The following is a 16938-nucleotide window of genomic DNA, read 5'->3' on the forward strand; positions in this document are numbered from 1 at the left end:
ATAATTAATTGATATACAAAATCATTATACCCAACTACTATCTTCATCTCCTTATGCGGAACATCATTTGAATAATAGAACAAATCACACATCTACACATAATCAAACATCGTATACTCTATCTCTAACAATATTTCAATCTTCTATCGACTAAAGCCGAAGTATAGTTGTTATCTCGGGACCGTTCTATGGCCACCACCAGGTAGGCTTACTTTATCATGGATAACGAGTTGGGAGCAGGAACGCTAGTAGACCAAAACCAGTACCGTTTTGATTACGATCATGCGGGAAATCACCTCACGACCTTATCCCCTGGCTTACCACCGGCTTATTCCCAACTTGGATAATAAGAGTTTATTTATATATGTATGTAATGTAAAAATATAATAGATAAATGCGAGGTGCCTGATGTGATGCAAGCACAGTTTAAACAGGATTGTCGAGTTGAGTACAGCTATGGAGATGAAGAAGTTGACAACTTTCTTGAAAAGTGGACACCAATAACCAATGCATCATGTAAGCATTCTCAATTCAGATGTCTTATAAATAGTTCCATATTCTGTCTAAATAATTTCTATCTACATATCTGTACAAATATAATACTATACATATTGCCTCCAATTAGCTAGATACACCATGGATCTAATTTTTACTTAATAATAGATAAATGAATATAACATTTCCTTCTAGACCTTCCAAATTATGAAGAAAATTCCTGGATAGGATCTTGGAAATACCATTCCTGGTACGATCTTAAGAAGCTGCCGTTTTGGGGCAATGTGGCATTGTACAATGGTGGTGGATACTTGGCCCAGCTTGGGTCATCTAGTGCAGAGAGCTTATCCACGACAACCTACTTGAAAGAGACGGATTGGCTAGATCAGTATACTAGAGCCATCTTTATTGACTTTGCCATCTATAATCCTGTTATGGACTTCTATGTTGTATCATACCTTATGGTTGATTTTCTACCACAGGGAGGTAAGTGAACTATAGTTCTTATTGTAAACGTCACAGTGATCTTCTTACTGTCTTTTGCGACAAGTCTGTCAACCATCATGCTATGCTCCAAGCCTTCCTTTTGTCTACCTTTTGATCTTCTAGTATCCACACAGGTGGCATTTTAGGTTGGTCACCTTCTTCTACTCTATAAACTATTAAACGATAAATTATAGTTTAAACTATATATATAATTACTGTATATATTGTGCTTATGAACTAAAGTCTCATTTGAGGTTTCAGGAGTAGGTAGAAACAGAGTTGCAACCCTGGAACTACTTCAGGATTGAACTCTGGACCCTGGGATTGAAAATCAAGCATGTTAACCACCAATCTACACCTCCACTATTATGTACTATATAAATTGTCCAAAAAAGATTGTGATCTAGGAATTGTATTTTTTTATTGTACAAGATGATGAATACATGGTCAGGGATTGTTCTCTTTTTGTTTCAAGGAATGCTGGGATATGTCGACTTCAAAGTTACTAAACTGAAAACCATACACAACCTGACCTTTTCTGAATATGCTCTACTGGGCCTAGAAAGCATTTTCCTCCTGTTTGTTTTATGGTTTACGTACACCGAAGTGAAAAAAATTCTACAGCTACGCAAAAAATACTTTAAAGACAAGGAAAATATTGTCGAACTTATAACGCTATCAATTGCAGTTACAGCTGTTTTTATGTATTTCTATCGCCTTTTTGAGAGCATGAAATTGGTTGCTGAACGCGAGGAATCGCCAACAAAGCTTCTTAATTTCCAGTATGTAGTTCACTGGGAGACGGTAAGAAACACCTTTTTTTAACCCAAAGAAATTAATTATGGATAAGTGTGTACTACTACTTTGATGTTTAGATGTTGCACATTTATACAAATACCATAATTATATAGAAATTAGGTATTAAAAAAAGGTATTTGTAGTAATTTTATTTTTTGTAATATGAATGAATTTCATCTTTTAAATGAACGAGTTTTATAACATATGTTTGTGTTCTCCATAAAAACAACATCTGTAATTGTTTTCCCTTCTTAGTACTTTAAATGGATGATGGGTTTTGTCTTGTTCATATTCACCATAAAGTTCATGAAACTTCTACGCTTCAACTACCGACTGCGCTTGTTTTGCGAGACCGTAATAGCCTGTTGGTATGAGGTATTGCTGTTTTTGATCATGTTTGGCGTCATCTTCATGGGCTATACTTGTTGCGGTTTTCTGCTATTCAGCAACTCGCTCTATGATTATGTAACCGTGGTAACTACTATGGAATCCCTGTTTTCATTTTTACTTGGTAAGAAACTAATTTATTTTTCACAAATTCTAAAAAGTACAATTTTGACTTTGGTCAATTCATATAGTATGTTGGTTTCTGTTCCTGGGTTTATACCCATAATGTATTTTAATTTTTAGTCTGGTGGAAAACTGTGTTAACTAGAAAGCCACTCCGAGAGTGCATAAAATTCTCCTACATAAGATTACTCCGGGAAAATATATATATATATTTGTGGGTGTCTTATGCTGTTTGTGATTTAGGCTAATTTTACTACAAGCATGTGTATGCGAGTTTGGTGTAATGGTTATGTAACAAGCCTTTCAATTAAAAATAGCTTCAGTTGACTAACAATAGAACAGCAACGCGAAAATCAAACGAGTGAATTTGAAAAGAACTACTCGCATCAAAAAAGGTGCGCATTAAATCAAATTATATTTGAAAATCACAAATTATAACTCTTGCCTCTTGTACAAAAATGAAGTTTTTTGGACAAGTAGTTCTCGAGAAAATGCAATTTCAGTTTACTTGTTACTTTAAGACTGCTCGCCGGCTTTTGAAAAATTCTGTCCTATCTTTTAACACTAGCAGGTCTGATAAGTATACTAAAAAGTGGTCCAGAATTGGGACCATGGTCCCAAATGGTCCCAAAATTTAATAGAATGGTCCTTGACCACACTGTATATTCATTTTGGTAAAGATCTTGAAATTACTTTTTGAGTAATTCTGCTAACAAACAAACACACGCGATCGATTACATATACCTCCTTGGCGGAGGTAAAAAATAATGTTGTAATTCCCTTTTTTTGTACATTTGTATACTTTATTGGTGTTAATAATTGACATTTGTTTGTATTAGATACTCTTTTCTGAATAAATATTATTATTATTCATTAGTAGTTAAAACCAGATACACAATTTATTGGAAGTCTTCATTTTACAATATTTGTTAAATACCTAAATATTATTACATAATTGATTTTAAAGGCATTTAAATTAAGTCTAGTGGAGGTCTTTCTTTTATATTTATTACTTTTGTTGTTTTCCACTGACATAATTTCTCATAAAAAGTTAATTGATTGATTATAATATTAATTAACAATTGTAAAGACACTGTACTGTGTATCATCATGGTATTTTCAGTTGATTAACAAGTATCAATTAATCAATATTTATCTATAGAAATAAAGGAAAGGCAAAATTATTCTTCCTAGTGAAAATAACAACTGTATTCCAATCAATACATTGATTTTAAACTATGGTTTATTGTGAAATGCATCAAACAAAATTTAATTTCTTTAAGGAATCTCTGTCTTTTTGTTTGTCTTTTGTATTAATGTTATGACTAATTGTCAATGAGTAATTGATGACAAGCTGTTAATTTTAAATGTTAAAGTCACACATGTTTTGTCTTATGTATGCACCCAAGATTTGTAATTTCTTGAATTCCACTTATTTCATTTGTTTCATTATGATTTTAATAGATTTCATTGAAGATAGAATTCGTCAACCCTCTATCTTGAATTCAATCGTCTATCTTGTAATGTTGACTCCATTGTCTTCTGTAGTAATGTGTTCCATAGATACTTGAAACGTGATACAAGAAAATCCTAATTCAATTAATTCCATTATTCAGTTAAGAATAACTGGGATGCTTATCATTAGAAGCAAAAGCTTGTCTAATGAGGAACCCTACAATATATGATACATAAAATGAAAATGTAAAATGACAAACACTAACAAAAATATATACATATATAATTGATTATGGTTTTTCTCTATAAAAAAACAGGTAAATTTGACTTCAGCTCATTGGTTGGTGTTAGCCGCATTCTAGGACCGATATACTTCTTCAGTTTTGCTACGATTTCAATCTTCATCCTTATGAACATGTTTCTGACAGTGATAATTGAAGCATTTTGTGTAGTCAAACATTCCAGCTCTGAAAACATCCAAAATGATCTAGAAATTGTAGATTTCATGATACACCGCTTCAAACAATGGACCGGTTTTGCTGAAAAGCGATTAAAAAAACCAGTTAAAACCGTCCCATATATTGATGGTATGTATTAGTGTGATTTATAAAATACCAAAAAAAAACAACAAAGAATTGCAATCAGTTGCACACTACCTCTGAGATAGCCCTTTTAAGCTCTGTATACACTATCAAATTTTATGTGACAAAAAAATAATGTGTCCATATATGGACATGTTGATGTCATACCACTACCGTATTTGGGAATATCACAACCATATTTGGGGTCATCACACTTTTTTTGTCAAACTAGTTTGATAGTGTACACAGAGCTTAAAACCACAGCAGGAGATTTACATTAAGAGTATTTGTGCCTCCCTCTATATACCGACCACATTTGGGACAGGAGAATATTGGTGTTTGGTATTATGATATTATGTATTAATTAATACATGTTCCAGTCCCACAGTACACTTAATTGTAATTTGATATTTTCTAATCATTTTGTGATACCTTTCCATCAATATCTTGTGAGCAGGGAGTTGATAAATATCGACAGCCACTTTTCCATGATTGAATGTGTTTTCTCTCACCCTGGTACTGTACATTGCTTTTGTAAAATAAAAAATTGTCTTCACTTTATACAATATATATGATGTTGTTTTTATACCTTTTTCTAGGAATCGATCCAGTTCAGGTTGATTGCGATGAGCTGAAAGAAAAACTAACATCAATGGTTAATAATTTGAACCTTTTTATTCGCAAGGAACGCTTGGAACATTTAGGTCCTGATTATGGTCAGAGCGATGAGCGTATCATATTCACAGCCTAGGCTAGAGTGATCTGTTTGATCTACTCTCACTCCTTGTAATGTATTTTAGTTATATATGTACCAAATAGTGTATTATACCAATAACCAAGGATTTGATTATAAAGTAATTTCATTTTATCATCTGACAGTTTGTTTACATACAGTAAATTCATATTGTGGGTGGAGTTAAAAAATGAATCAACTTATTCAAAATATATATATTATATGAAACTCAGGATAAATAACATCGTAATAAGTAAAACCATTATGTTTTCGAAAAAAAAAATCATTTATATTGTTGTTTGAAAATTAAATTTGTCATTCATATTATGTAAATGTGGTAAATACAAAATATATTTAAATATTTATTATTCAATATGCTAATGTAGGTATTGCATAGAATACTGTAGAAGATTTTGTTTACTTGTTGTATGACAATGTACCTATGTATTGCTAAAACTAATGTAGTCCTATGGTAATAATTCTAGTACTACGGCAACAAGTTCGAGTTAAAGTAGGCCTAGCATGCAATTACAAATCAGATTTAAGAGAAACTATTATATTATATGTTGATGAGTTGTTCATAGTAAAGATATGAATAGAATTGTAAAAGTAAAAACATTTCGTCATACTGTTTAACACTGTATTAATATTAGTTTTTTCTCCCATCTTTAAACAGATACAGTAATAAAGTAATTTGTAATAGTTCATTATTCTGTATTAATATTAGTTTGTGGTAACTACGACAACATTGAACTGGAGTATTGACAAAACATGTCAATATTATTGAATAGACAAAAACAAATCAACAATGATTCGATGCAAAAACAAAAGATCCTTTAAAATGTATAGACGTTAATTGAGTCCGTGACGCAATGACGCTAACAACTAAAACTAGAATTGTAATGTTAAATAAACTCCACCTCCCCCCCCCCCCCCACCCCCTCCGTAAAAAGTGTATCGTTAGTGTAGAGCCCCTATGTATTTATTTTATTTTCATAACAATATACATAGATATTAAGATAAAAGAGACAGCTGGTTACATTGTAATCATTGAAGTGTTTATTAAGATAATGATTTTAAATTTTTCCCGTCCACTCCCTAAACTTATTCCTCCATACGTTCCATCTCGCCGCCTTCGCTCCTCTGACGTCATTGCTATCTGTTCCCTGTTTCCGCACTAAGACTTACGGTAGACGCTCCTTTCCTTTTGTTGGTTCCTCTCTTTGGGAAACTTTCACCCACTTTCTTAAAAACACAAATTTCCTGATACAAAAATGCTCCTTTAATCATCTTTTTTGCATTGGCTCAATATATATGTTTGATTATATTACTATTAATAAACATCATAATCCATGAATCATTTTTTAAAATGAATTTCCAATTGTTTAAATCGGTGAGATGGTAATTTGCATCAAAAGAAGATGGTTTTATACATCGATATTTCTTTTTTTCTTTTTTTTTGGGGGGTTCGTCCCACTTTTATTACGATACTCTGTGTACATTTATATATATTTTAAAGATATATACATATATTATTTACATACATATATATTTCTTTGTGAAATTTCGTTCGATATCTTGAAAAATAATCGAATTTAATGACGGGAAAACAAATCGAAAATTGTCCATAAAATTTGACTGTTCCAATAGTGTTTAGGGTAGATCGTGAAGATAACATTTTTAATTGTTATAATATATATACATTGCCTGTATAATACGGTATATGTAAATGTTGCAAGGTGTATAGCTTTAGATTAATAAATACAATATACATTATCTATTACAAATGTGAATTATTAACGTTTCAATTTTATATATAATGATATACGTATAAACCACCGAATATTCAACCTGTTTAGATAAATGGTATAGTCCATATTCTTCCGATTGATTCTTTGAAATACGTAGTTGTGAAATTCTACTATTTCTAGTATGTTCAGTTGCGACTTATCAGTCGTTGAAATGACAGTTTAAGTGGTGTGTATATTCGAAAGCTATAATGGCGTGGAATATATGGAAAACGGCTACAATTCTCATTTTCCTACAGGTATGTATAGGATATTGATTTGTTAACGAAGTTAGGCAAGGCCTACTGCATCGATAAAAGATAAAGTATAATTTATTGTGCTACAATGTTTAAACGCAAAAAGAAATCTCTTCCTTTTTCAGCCTTAAGTATTTCAATTTATTATTTTCACTATTAGGCCTACTAGGCCTGTATGCAAAAGAGTCTCATTGTTATTACTCAGGCTTAAATGTTCCGGTAAATTTCGTCGCCTGTTCTTTTCAATAAAAGGTTTACATGTCCAATCCTACTTTTTACTTACTGTTTAGACCATTATATGGACGAGGTACAAGACATTTGCTGAATATCCTTCTGAATGTAAGTATTATCATTTCTAGACTCTGAGATTCATCCATGACCTCAGATGAAACATTTTAAAATTTTGTTGTAGCATATGTCACACAATAGTAATATTCACTTGAACCAAAAATTAAATCTAAATAAACATTATTTACCCGAAAAAACTGTAATTTAAAGCAAAAGTTAGTCGAATTGGCTGCCAGCCAATGCTTTTCGGTTGAATTTAACCGTTTATTTTGTCTTGTTATAAGTGAAAACATATAATTTCGTTTTCGTTTTTTTCTCTCTCTCTCTCTTTGGAAGTAATTAACTTTATTCAAATTGGCCTATTTAAAGTCTGATTTGATTGATCATTGTTATGTTGTTGCGGGGACAATAGGCCTACATCTTTAAGATTTTGGTTGGGTACGGCTTTTTAATCAACACGCGCGTTTTTTAAACGTACGTAAGTCCATAAGTGCGCCTTGTTAATTACATGTATCAACTCTCTCTGGAGACGATGTATTACAATATTATGTTATTTTAAATTCAGGCACTTCAAAAGATTCGTCTATTACATCATATGGGCCAGCACAGTTAACTGAAACCCTTGCATTGGGTGAAGAATTCCGTACTATTGTCGACTTAGAAGCTGCAACCGACATCTACGGCTACATTACCAGATGGATGATACAACCGAACAAAAACTACGGAACGATCAAAGTTGGTCTATACCGAAACTTTACCGGAAACTTTTCGATTGTTGGGGAAAACACGCTTGAAATCCGAGAGCAGAGTGGGGCGATGCAGATTTATGAAATCCCAAGAGATGAGCAGATATTTGTAGAGCCTGGCGACTTCATAGGGTACCGTTCAACCAACAACGCTATCCGAATGGATACCTCAGGCAGAAGAGAATATTCGTACGCAACTGTTTCTTCCGAAGATGACCTGGTCACATCTGAAGTTTTTCTCTCCAATGACGGAGTTGGACTGATGGCCTTAATTGCGGATGTTCGGCCAATAAGTAAGTATCTTCATCGGTGCCTAAAGATGTAGATAGGTCTAGACATTTAGCGGTATATTATGGCATAAATAATGAACGTAAATCAGTAAATATGCTAAAGATGATTACGTAGGCTACGACTAGGCAACACTGATAACAAAAAAAGATTCCTCTTTTATAGGATAATCGAAACCATGAATGGAGGCAACGGCGCAGATCCGTTTTTAATGGGGGAGGGGGGTCGTATAAAGATGAAATATTTTAGGTCGTTTCAATCGATTTCTGAGCACATCAAAATTCCGCACGGAAGAATACAATTATTTTGGGTTGCCTCTGGTTTTATTAACGAAAAATCTATTCTTCTTAGATACTATATTTTCTGAAATTACATACAATACGTCATGCGTGTCATAGAAATCTTACGTTCTATTTCATTTCAACAATTTAATAATTTTGCTGTTGAAAAGTGAGGGGGACAATTCTCCACTAAAAAATATGTGGGGACACGCCCCTCCCCGTCCCCTCCCCCTGCGTCGGTTAAAATTACCATGCTGAAGCATTAACTTACTAAAACTAAACTTAATTTGGATTTATTAAGCGCTTTTGATATTTATGGCTAAGCGTATCATAGATAATCTATAACAGGTCCACATGAGAACGAGAACGAACGCAATGCGAGTAATTTGACCATCACAACCAATGGATTATTAAGTCGATTGTGGCCAACCAACTAAACTCGTTTGCGTTACAAGTTGCGCTTGTTGGATACGGCCTACTAAGGCCGTGTTTCCACAGCCATTACAAAAATGATCTGTTAATTTTTGTTTACCGACCGAGTGAGCTATAGAGTCGCATTGCACGCGACTTAAAATGTGTGTATTTGTGTGCCAGTCATTACCGAAAACAATTCCCCCAATCACAACGCAACGGTTTGTCCTTCTGGTCAAATTATCGCATTTATCCGATAATTATCTTATTTAAATGAAATAATTATCAGTTAATTTTTGGCCGCGGAGACACGACCTTAAAGTGTAGGAATCATATAAGAGAAGGGAAGGTAAATTATAGTCACAATTATTTTATATATTTTTACGATCAATATGTATTGACTTACAGCGCATACGGGTTGCTATCCTGAGAAAATCATTGATCGGGAAATGATTGTGAATTACGGTCTTTATAATGGAGATACACTCCGAATTGGAGAGTGCTATCAAATTTGCAAGAATTGGGACTACAAGTGAGTCATTATTAATGTTTTGGGGTTTTATAAATTTACAAGATATGTCTATAATTATAAACATGAAGGTAACTCCCTAAACCTGAATTCCAAAGTTAGTGTATCTAAATGCTGTAGAGGGCGCACAATTCCAAGTTACAAAATGACACTATCTGAGGCCGGCCGGCTGGCCAGCGGGTTTTTTGAGATGTTTAAAAGTAATGATAAGCCGAATTCTTTTACCGAATTTATATATTTAGTAGTACTAGTAGTAGGTCTAGGATATAGGAACTCCAGACATTGGCCCCTAGGAGAGGTTAGTCGAATTAACCATGCCAGTATAACTTTATAATTATGTTTGTCAGCTAGGCTAGGGATAGCCGATCTCAATCCGGCCGCCGTGTCCCTGGTGTAGGGGCTTAGCTACTAGCCTAGGCCTAGCCTAGGTAGTTGTGCTACGACTACTACTAATTTTTCCAAATATGCTATAGGCCTACACACTGTCACTTTTCAGGCGCTAGTTCCGTTTCGCACCTGTCATTTATTTCGACTCAAAATTTGTTAAGAACCTTTATCGTGAGTACCACACCTTAGAATTAGGCCTCAAAAATACTTTTACGAAGGAGATCACATAGGCCTAGTCATAAAAAGTGACAAATAAATGCTTTAAATTGATGAATTTACAGACGTGTTTCTCGCACATCGGTTCGTCAATTTCGCATACGCCATGTTCAATGTTGTTGTTTCTATGGAGCGCCAAAAGAGATATATTTTGTCAATGCAACAAAACCCTAGGCCTAAATCAGCATCACTACCTAGCCTAGGCCTAAGAGGAATATTATTTAGATCATTGAGGTATAAAAACTACAGTACATGTAATATGATGATGAACTTGTCGATTTTCATTCTTAAAAGTTAACGAAAACTGCGAAAACCATGTACAGTATCAACAGTAACATTTTTGTTGCATTGAAATTGACAAAATATATTAAAATTGAACGTAATTTTCACCAATAAATGCATTAAATATACGCATTATATTGAGTTTTTAGCCCTCTATTATGATTGCTCTTTTGGCGCTCCATAGAAACAACAACATTGAACATGGCGTATGGAACCGATGTGCGAGAAACACGTCTGTATATTCATCAATTTAAAGCATTTATTTCTTACTTTTTGTGTGATCTCCTTCATAAAAGTATTTTTGAGGCTTAATTCTAAGGTGTGGTACTCACGATAAATTTATTTAACAAATTTTGAGTCGAAATAAATGACAGGTGCGAAACGGAACTAGCGCCCTTTTCATACATTGTTGACTACAAAAAATACAAAATGTATCTTCTCGCCACTCACAATAGAATTATTTGATTATCCATTTCAGGTACTCATCAGTACGAGATGGAGGAGCATGTCTATGTGGAGCCACCCTTACTCAGACGTCCGTGGCAGAAGCATTCTGCGATGAGATGTGTGGCATCAACGGAGATAAATGTGGTGGCGATTACCATGGTGATATTTTTGTAAACCCGGATCCAATTTTTAGTGTGGATGCTGTTTTTCAGCAAGGTTTGTTTTCAATAATCCTAAATGATTTTTCATTACAGCATGCAGAACCAAGGCGTATATTCGAGGTTTTTTTTTGTGAGGGGGTTGTGGGGGTCGGGTGTTTTTTCGGGAGGGTGTTTTTTAAAAGTGGGGCGTTTATGTGTGGGGTTGTTTATTCAAAGCGAATAAATCCGGTACATCTCAACCATTTGTTTGTGCTGTACATTCATCATAACATAAACCTATTTTAATACATACAGTAAGTATTACTATCTGTAAAAGAAGCCCTTGTTATCAGTTGAAATGAAAAGTTGAGACTTCTTCATATCGGTGAGAGAGTTGACGGTATTTACATTTGTACATTTATTTATTATATACATTTCTAATATTAGAACCTGTTGAGGGTAACGTTCCACACAGTTATGAAATAACACATACAGGAAGTGGAATCGCCTGCAAATATTACCTCAAAACCAACGATGGACTTCCAGAACAGGCTCTGGATTTAACAAATGGAGAAAATGATGGTTTTAGGCCTCTGTAAGTAAACTTTATAAATACAGTAGAACCTCTGTTAAGAGGACACCTTTAAGACCCAACAAAATGTCTTCTTAATAGAACTGTCTCTTGAATAGTGGACATAGTGTTAAAACTCATGTTTGTTTTTCTTTATGGGAAAGTGTCTCAGTTTCCCCTGTTCATTTATAGTATAAAACCACTGTGCTAACTAAATGTATGTATTATGACTTGATTGTCTATATGACTTGTATATTGAGAATTTAACAGAAGTAGAACATCTTTTCCGACAGGAGAAAGCAAAAGCTCCATTTTCATGTTTTTCCCTGAATTGTTAGAAATCAATCATATGTGGTTTTTGTTTACAGGAGAGCAGGTACATCAATACTGAAATTTTCCGTGGCAGATCTTGATGGAGATCGTGAGTCAGTAACAAAGACCTACCATGTCTCATTTGGAATCTTAACCCCTTCACTTACTTGCCCTGATAATATAGCATCTGGACGCGAAACAGAATGTGATCTAATTCTTGCAAGTGGAAGCAACGTGCAAGTTGATATTGACTTTGGCACTTCAGACCAGTCTCCTTCGGAGTATGTCTTAGGTAAGCATGGCCTGTTAGTAGTAGGTCTCGTTAGTATTAATTTTCAGAACAGTCACAGTATGTCTAATTTATCTACATTTTTTTTGTTAATGCCTGTACCAACAAAAAAATAAGATTTATTTGGCCACTAGTGTACACACACTATTAATGATCCAAAGGATTTAAAATCACTTACTCTTTTTATTTCAAAATACATCTCTCCTATAATATTTTACACATTGAATTTATTTTAGACACCAGTATAGCATATTATGGTTCGACGGAGATAATTCATGATGTGAGATTTGATGAAGAAGTATCTGACGGACGGTATGCAAAGTTCAATAGCCCCATAAAGGAAGACGGCATATTGATTGAAGTACATGCATACATTCTGAATCCTGGAACATTCAAATTTGAGGTTTGTCAACGTTTGCTATGTCAAGCCCCCAATCCAGTGGCGATGAGCGATCACTAGCTAAACCCAGGCGTCCCAGAGCTTATGGGGACCCCTGAGCAGGGTTCAAAGGAAACAATAGGCTTTAAAATATGTCGAAAAAGGCTGAAAACACCTGCGATGGAAGGCCACTTAGTGTTCCTAAACCATGTAACAGTTAAATTAATAACATGTGTTTAACGTTAAGAGAATGCGTCAAAATTGATCTCCTGCAGTTCGTTAAGTAACCATTTTAGAGCAATAATGTATGTAAGTTTATGTCACTGCAGTAAACAGTTTGTATGATTAGCAAAAAATACCTTAAAGAGTATACATAATATGTCGTGGTCCTTAACGTTTAAATTTTTCCTATAGATTTTAAGACCTGTACAAGAATCGAATATGAAGTTCTGTTACAAATCATATTCAAACATACCTGAAAGTGATGACTGTGAAAAGCAGTTGAGTGCATGGCAAAGGCAATGTACAAGTGGAAAGTACTCATTCCGATTACGACAGTGTTTGAATGACACGGATCACCCTCAGAAACATGTGCCATTTCCAACAGCTCCTCCCACTATGTCATTTGAAGTTGTCAAACAGTACGAGTTTTCTAAAACTGTAACAGGGTTTTCTAAGTTTTCTTTATCCGATAATTTTGAAGTAAAGCAGGGTGATGTTATTGCTTGGTATAAATCGGGAACTGGTAAGAATGTTTTCAGACACTCTTAAGTATTTAATAGTCAATTACCGCTTGTCTGTGTAAATTTGCCTTAAGGCACAGCAACTTATAGTCATAATATCGATTATGTGGTGATTTGGATAAGAATTTTCAAACTACAGGTGCAGTGTACATATCACATTCTGTAGGTTTGTGAGGTTGGAAATGCCCTGTTGTATAGTACTGATTGAGATCATCTTGGTTGCGCTTACATTATTATTATTAAATTGTATGTTTTTAATTCATCTTATCAGATATTTTGCATGCCTAGTAATTGCACACATTTTTCTGTTACTAGGTTTAGGTTTACTTGGTTTTGTAAAGAATGACACATCTGATTTCTATAGTTCATCGGTAGTTACTGATACTAACCTACCGCATAATGGTTTTGCTATAACTTCATACAGTCACAATCTGCGTGCTGTCGTGATACGGCCTATTAAAACCAAGATTCGTCATGTGTATAACCTTCCGGCTAACACCGCATATGTCGATGAAGTTGTTACGGTAACATTGACAAACAATGCGAGTGAGACTGCGGTTGTTCTTACGGCTAACTACCACCTCCAGGAAGTTATTCTAGATGTTCGTTTGTTATTAGATGTTACAATAGGTAATGCTGGAAATTTTATTTTAAATGTCTTCCATGAGTTATGTTATTCTGAATATATGTAGTCGTTTGACCTTTAACTACATATACTTTACAACTTATTGTACAATTGATTTTGTGTCTTTCTGTATGCTAACCACTATTAATTATCTCTTATATTCACTTAGCTCAAAAAGATAGTGTTGTTTCACTGTATATACCGGATCATTTCGGACAGACTGAGGCCACATACAGATTTAATTTGGGAAATGGAGATGAAATTGTGACAAGTGAACGCAACATTACCTACATCTGGAACACAACTGGTACCTATTTAGTGAAGGCAACAGGTTACAATGAAATTAGTACATGGAGTGATTTTGTACGTTTCTTTCTTATTCCATTGCAATTTTATTTCAGAGCTAAAGATTTTTTAAAACTTTTGGCTATTTCTATTACTACCAGAAAGTGTTGTCCTAGCCAAGTCCTGGCAAATTTTGTTAAAAAGAAAAACTAATTATTTCTATTACAATGGATTCTAACAACAAATGGTATGTTTAATATATTACTGTAAATGGTATGTTTAAATTGGTAAAACCCATCCTAAAATCCTATCCATGTTGTGACACACATGTAAAATTGAATTGGCCCGAACATTTTTGATCACATTTTCTAATTAGTTTTGTTGTGTTTTTATGTACAGCAAACAATCATTATACAAGACAACATTACAGGACTAGCCTTTACAAATACTACATCTCTGGAGATGAGAAATCCGGACTTTTTAGTCGAACCAACAGGAATTGGCGAAGCTGCTACTATATTATGGGATGTAACTTCTGGTAAGAATATGTAAACATTTTTTTTACTTTAAGAGTGGCAATTGTTATATATTGTATAATAACTTTATTCTGGCAATTCGAATATTAATCGTTAAAACGATAAAAATATATATGAAAAAAAAACCCTATTATAAGTTTCACCTGCTTCTTCATTCAGAAAGTTCTTCTAGGGTGGTAAGTAAGCAATTAAACCACTATTTATCAAATGCTATTCTTTGCTTATCAGGAAGCCATATGGGTTATAATGTGACGATTGGTGATGCAGAAATTCATCTTCTACCAGGAGAGGAGTTTCACCAAGCTTCTCTGACATACGATGGTGACAAAACTATCACTGATGTATATGCATTAAACACAGGTACAGTACAACTTTTACAGGGATTTGTTGTTATTGTGCAGCACCAAACCAAACTTGCCAAATAAGCTTTTCTGAGTATGCCTCTTAGAAACAAACTGAAAATAGTTTCAGGTGAATAATAATGTATATTGTTTTCTTCTATGCAGCTGTCACACGGTCGGTTATTGATTTAGGAAATGCAGTGTTAACTGCTAGTTCTGGTTCTTACAGTGCTGCTACAGGTTGGTCATCAGCCACTGCAGCAGCTTCAGAGACGGTCATTGTAAGTTGTACAGTGTAGTAGCCTAGATAAAGTTGTCATGCAATATCAATCAATGCCTTCAAGCAAGAAGTGCAAACATTTTTTTATTACTAAGGGTGGAAAGCCCCTCTCATATCACCCATGTCGCAACGCTATCTAAAGATGTTAGGAGTGGGATTTAGAATAAGTTAAATAAGTCATCTAAATGGTAGATAAACTTGCATTTTAATCCTTGTTTTGCCACCTTGATAATACAATAATAAAAACAGAATGTATTATTATTCGAGAGCATGTTCAAGTTCAAGTTCAAGTTCAAGTTCAAGTTCAAATTTATTCACATAATGCAAACATATACAAAATATAAAAGATACAAGTGGTTGGAAATTAAGTAAATAATAGTTGCATTATGCCTGGAGAATACCATTTAAACCCCAAGGGGCTTTAAGCCTGGATCCACCAGAAAGAATAAAAAAGTTAAAAATAATAATAATAAGCACAGTGAAGGTACGCTACTGACAGACAGGGACGGACATGTACGACGATACAAACACGACAAGGACGACAGGATTGAATATGGTATATATATGGTCGAGAATAGCAATAGACAGAAGTAAATGGAGAGCTGTGGAGGAAGAATATGTCCTGCAGTGGACTGAAGAAGAATGGTATATCCCAAATAAGAACTGTTTTTTTTTTTAAAGTTTACTTTATAGTATATTAATCCTATTTTCATTTTAAAGGTTGACTTGAAAAAAGCTTACATTTTAACTGGAATCATTATGCTTGGAAGTAACGGTATGTGGACAACATCAGCGACTCTTATGCATAGTGGTCATGGTATTAACTATTTAAACATACCAGCTGATGATGGGAATGTAAGTTTAAAACGTAATTTATTTAATAATAATATGCGCATACTGATGAAGTAAAATAGAATAATGATGTTGAATAGTAATGAGTAGGTGGATAAGGTTGCCTACAGTTCCCAAGATATTGGGTTCAAATCCTGCCGGGTACAAATGGTTATATTTTGTATTATATTATTTCAATGAATAATAACCATAGTGAATTTCATAACAAAATAGTATCTTGATATCCTCATACTTTAAGCTCTGTCTACACTGTCAAACTTTATGTCATAACAAAAATGTGTGATGATAATGTCATATCACTGCCATATTTAAGCCTATTACTACCATATTTGGACACACTTTTCTTGTCAAACTAGTTTGAGATTTATGAGATTATGATAGTCTTTACTGGTTGTTCAATTTTAGATATTTGAAGGGAACAGTGATGCAGTCACACCACTAACGCATATATTTAAACAACCCGTTGTAGCTCGATACTTCAAATATGTTGTTCGGGGGTACAGTAGTGGGGGAATTGGCTTAAAGTTTGATTTGCTTGGTCGAAGAGGTAGGTATCAGCTATCTAGCTTATTACCAACTCCTAGAGGTCTTTAGGTTATTGGTTTAAA

At 34.1% G+C, this 16938-nt stretch overlaps 2 protein-coding genes across 3 annotated transcripts in view; both read left to right on the plus strand.

The window, feature by feature from the left end:
- LOC144839494 (polycystin-1-like protein 2) overlaps positions 1-6857 on the plus strand; it is a 25138-nt gene extending 18281 nt beyond the window's left edge. The window contains exons 26-31 of the mRNA XM_078694874.1: positions 391-516; positions 691-981; positions 1457-1785; positions 2035-2290; positions 4062-4331; positions 4925-6857. Coding sequence (XP_078551000.1) covers positions 391-516; positions 691-981; positions 1457-1785; positions 2035-2290; positions 4062-4331; positions 4925-5076 — 1424 coding nt within the window. The 3' untranslated portion in view covers positions 5077-6857. The remainder of the gene's footprint in view (positions 1-390; positions 517-690; positions 982-1456; positions 1786-2034; positions 2291-4061; positions 4332-4924) is intronic.
- Positions 6858-6895: 38 nt separating this feature from the next.
- LOC144839492 (uncharacterized) overlaps positions 6896-16938 on the plus strand; it is a 44147-nt gene continuing 34104 nt past the window's right edge. For both annotated transcript variants that reach the window (XM_078694871.1, XM_078694872.1), the window contains exons 1-16: positions 6896-7105; positions 7393-7441; positions 7956-8429; positions 9525-9648; positions 11009-11193; positions 11565-11712; positions 12057-12292; positions 12526-12692; positions 13083-13413; positions 13727-14041; positions 14206-14399; positions 14721-14859; positions 15086-15217; positions 15364-15479; positions 16199-16333; positions 16736-16877. In XM_078694871.1, coding sequence (XP_078550997.1) covers positions 7058-7105; positions 7393-7441; positions 7956-8429; positions 9525-9648; positions 11009-11193; positions 11565-11712; positions 12057-12292; positions 12526-12692; positions 13083-13413; positions 13727-14041; positions 14206-14399; positions 14721-14859; positions 15086-15217; positions 15364-15479; positions 16199-16333; positions 16736-16877 — 2935 coding nt within the window. In that variant the 5' untranslated portion in view covers positions 6896-7057. The remainder of the gene's footprint in view (positions 7106-7392; positions 7442-7955; positions 8430-9524; positions 9649-11008; positions 11194-11564; positions 11713-12056; positions 12293-12525; positions 12693-13082; positions 13414-13726; positions 14042-14205; positions 14400-14720; positions 14860-15085; positions 15218-15363; positions 15480-16198; positions 16334-16735; positions 16878-16938) is intronic.

The sequence above is a fragment of the Antedon bifida genome, chromosome 4, assembly GCF_963402885.1.
Source record: "Antedon bifida chromosome 4, ecAntBifi1.1, whole genome shotgun sequence".
In the NCBI taxonomy this organism is placed as follows: domain Eukaryota; kingdom Metazoa; phylum Echinodermata; class Crinoidea; order Comatulida; family Antedonidae; genus Antedon; species Antedon bifida.